The 3,777-nt window shown below is 60.4% G+C and overlaps 1 protein-coding gene across 1 annotated transcript; it reads left to right on the top strand.

Annotated features, from left to right (window-relative positions):
• The first annotated feature begins 17 nt into the window (after positions 1–17).
• On the top strand, positions 18–3,594 carry LOC116465596 (tonsoku-like protein). Its single transcript, XM_032148608.2, has 4 exons — positions 18–315; positions 534–705; positions 1,987–2,162; positions 3,277–3,594. The coding sequence occupies exons 1-4, from the start codon at positions 217–219 to the stop codon at positions 3,352–3,354; spliced, it is 525 nt and encodes a 174-aa protein (XP_032004499.1). The 5' UTR covers positions 18–216; the 3' UTR covers positions 3,355–3,594.
• Positions 3,595–3,777: the final 183 nt, after the last annotated feature.

The raw sequence follows: 3,777 nt of genomic DNA, 5'->3' as shown, positions 1-3,777 counted from the left end.
ATCCCTCCCCCAGGGGAGCACCAACAGGTGCTGCAGGCCGTGGAGCTCCAGGGCTTGGGCCTCTCGTTCAGCGCCTGCTCCCTGGCCCTGCACCAGGCCCAGCTTACACCCCTGCTGCGGGCCCTCAAGCTGCACACAGCACTCCGGGAGCTGCGCCTGGCAGGGAACCGGCTGGGGGACAAGTGTGTGGCTGAGCTGGTGGCTGCCCTGGGCACCATGCCCAGCCTGGCCCTCCTTGACCTCTCCTCCAATCACCTGGGTCCCGAAGGCCTGCGCCAGCTTGCCATGGGGCTCCCGGGCCAAGCCACCTTGCAGGTATAGGCACGGGGAGCAGCGGGCCCTCAACAGCGGGGAGTCGGGGTTCCCATTCTGCAGGTCCCTGGGTGGTCTAGGGCAGTTGGGAGAGCCAGCCAGTGCCTGGCTGTAATAGGCTATGCCAGGCAAGGTGGGAAAGAGACTGCCAAGCCAAGCACCAAGGGGGACCCTGTCCATGGAACTGCTGGGGGCTCACTGCCAGCCTGTGTCTTCCACAGAGTTTGGAGGAGCTGGACTTAAGCATGAACCCCCTGGGGGATGGCTGTGGCCAGTCCCTGGCCTCCCTCCTGCGTGCCTGCCCTTTACTCAGCACCCTGCGCCTGCAGGCCTGTGGCTTCGGCCCCAGCTTCTTCCCGAGCCACCAGACAGCACTGGGTAGTGCTTTCCAAGGTGAGCTGACCAGGCACTCCCTGTCCACTCCCTAGCCCCGGGGCATTGAGGGTTTCGAGGACTTTCAGAGGGGGCCCGGGCTGGGCACACAGGGGTAACACCTGTGGTCCCAAATACTTGAGAGGCTGAGGCTGAGGCCGGAGTATCACTTGAGCCAAGAGTTCCAGGAAAGCCTGGCCCACATAGTGAGACCCCATCCCTTAAGAAAAAAACGTCTAGGCTGGACGCTGTGGCTCACGCCTGTAATCCCAGCACTTTCGGAGGCTTAGGAGGGCGAATCACCTGAGGGTGGGAGTTGGAGACCAGCCTGACCAACATGGAGAAACCCTGTCTCTAATAAAAATACAAAAAATGGCCGGGCGCGGTGGCTCATGCCTGTAATCCCAGCACTTTGGGAGGCCGAGGCGGGCAGATCATGAGGTCAGGAGATCGAGACCATCCTGGCTAACATGGTGAAACCCCGTCTCTACTAAAAATACAAAAAATTAGACGGGCTAGGTGGCGGGCACCTGTAGTCCCCACTACTGGGGAGGCTGAGGCAGGAGAATGGCGTGAACCCAGGAAGCGGAGCTTGCAGTGAGCCGAGATCGCGCCGTTGCACTCCAGCCTGGGCGACAGAGCAAGACTCCGTCTCAAAAAAACAAAACAAACAACATCTAGGGGCCTGGGATGCTAGACCTGGCTCTCCAGGAAGGCCTGGCACCTGGGAGCAATAGATGGTTGTGTGGGTACAGGATCTGCCTCCGAGGGGCGTCTGGTGCCCACCCAGCCAGGCTGACCCCCCCAGGACACACTGAGAGCAGAGTCCAGGCAGCTAGCTCAGTGTCCTGTGGTCCCCATCCCGTGCTCGCCAGCTGAGTGCTGTTCACCTGAGGCAGTTCCACTGTGAGCCACCCAGGCTGTAGAGACTGGGGTCCCAGTGCCAAGAGACTGGGAATTGGGTGTCATCCAGGGGTGGGGCAGCATAAGGGGGGCAGCAATGGCCAGTGCACTCCCCTGGCACCCCCACCGTGCAGAGGCATGTGGCTCAGGACCGTGTGGTTGTGAGGTGGGAGAGGGCAAGGTGTCCAGAGCTGGGGGCGGCCGAGCTTGGAAGTCTGGCCCTGCCCTCCCAGCTGGGAGAACCTGGGCGAGAGCCTTTGCCTCTGCACTTGCCACCCCACCCCGCGAGCACTGCAGTAGTAGTTTCCCCAAAGGGGTCCTGAGGGTTCTGGGCCCAGAACTTGGGGTGGGTACAGGGCTGTGGCCATGTGGGGCTGACGGATTCTGGCCCCGGTGTAGATGCTGAGCACCTGAAGACCCTGTCCCTGTCCTACAACGCCCTGGGAGCCCCTGCCCTGGCCAGGACCCTGCAGAGCCTGCCCGCCCGCACCCTCTTGCACCTAGAGCTCAGCTCCGTGGCAGCTGGCAAGAGTGACTCTGACTTCATGGAGCCCGTAGTCCGATACCTAGCCAAGGTACAAGGTGGGGAAGAACCCAGAAAATACTGAGCCTCAGAGGCCAAAGGTCCCAGGGGAGCTGGGAAGAGCTCACCTCTCCCCAGATTCTGGCTGAACTCACAGAGGGGCTCTACAGAGAGGATTAGAGGTTTGGAGGTTTAGAAAAAATAGCTGGGGGGCCAGGCTCGGTGGTTCATGCCTGTAATCCCAGTACTTTGGGAGGCTGAGGCGGGTGGACCACAAGGTCAGGAGTTCAAAAGCAGCCTGGCCAACATGGTGAAACCTTGTCTCTAGTAAAAATACAAAAATTACCCGGGCATGGTGGCGGGTGCCTGTAATCCCAGCTACTTGGGACGCTGAGGCAGAGAATTGCTTGAACCCAGGAGGCGGAGGTTGCAGTGAGCCAAGATCGCACCATTGCACTCCAGCCTGGGTGACAGAGCGAGACTGTCTTAAAAAAGAAAGAAAAAAAACAGGCTGGGTGTGGTGGCTCACGCCTGTAATCCCAGCACTTTGGGAGGCCAAGGCGTGCAGATCACAAGGTCAGGAGATCAAGACCATCCTGGCTAACATGGTGAAACACCATCTCTACTAAAAAATACAAAAAGTTAGCCGGGCGTGGTGACAGGCGCCTGTAGTCCCAGCTACTTGGGAGACAGGCAGGAGAATGGCGTGAACCCGGGAGGCGGAGCTTGCAGTGAGCCGAGATCACGCCACTGCACTCCACCCTGGGTGACAGAGCGAGACTCTGCCTCAAAAAAAAAAAAAAAGAAAAGACAGCTGGGGGGATGCTTTTGTACAGCTGCCTGTCTCAGGCTGTGAATTCCTGCCCACCAGATAGGACCTGGGACCCAGGGTGGCCTTGCCCACGCCCAGGCAGGTCCCAAGGGGCACACTAGGGCCCCTGATGCTCTCTCCTCGGGGGTCTTCCAGGCACACCTGGGACCCTATTATTTTCACACCATCACGTGCAGGGTGTGACCCACATCAGGAGAGGTGTTTCCTTCCGATCTCCAACTTGATGGGGGACTCTGCTCCCTTCTGGGCCCCTGGGTGTGGTGCATCTGCTGGGAAGCAGGCAGGGCAGGTGTGCCACTCCGTTTGGCCCCCTTGGGCCTCTGCTCATGTCCAGGAAGGCTGTGCTCTAGCCCACCTGACCCTGTCTGCAAACCACCTGGGGGACAAGGCTGTTGGAGACCTGTGCAGGTAACGCCCTTGCCCTGCTGCCTGCTGACCTGGGGGTCTGCTCTCATGGCTCTGGACCCCAAGGGAACTGGGCTATGGGAGAAGGGCCACAGAAATGGTACCAGCTCCTCCTCCCCAGCGCACCCCAAGACCTGGCTCCTTCGGTTTCCACCAGCCTCTCAGGCTGCCCTGGAAGGCAGACTACCCTCTGTTTTCTTTCTTAGCATGGGCCTGTGGCTCTTGAGAGCACTCCTCCGGGCATGTCCTTGTCACTCCTGTGCCTCGGCCCACATGAGGGCACTGCTCTTATGACCTGGAGCCTCAGTCAGCTCTCTGGGGAGTGTCAAGAGGAGCCCAAGCTGGGCCAGGCACACCCAGAGCTGGCCACTGTGGCCCTGACCCCTGGGAAGGACCCCCAACCCTAGAGGGGCATCTGCTGCTGGGCCAG

Source organism: Hylobates moloch, unplaced genomic scaffold (genome assembly GCF_009828535.3).
Source record: "Hylobates moloch isolate HMO894 unplaced genomic scaffold, HMol_V3 SCAFFOLD_6676, whole genome shotgun sequence".
Taxonomy (NCBI): domain Eukaryota; kingdom Metazoa; phylum Chordata; class Mammalia; order Primates; family Hylobatidae; genus Hylobates; species Hylobates moloch.
This window is presented reverse-complemented; position numbering and strand designations above follow the sequence as displayed.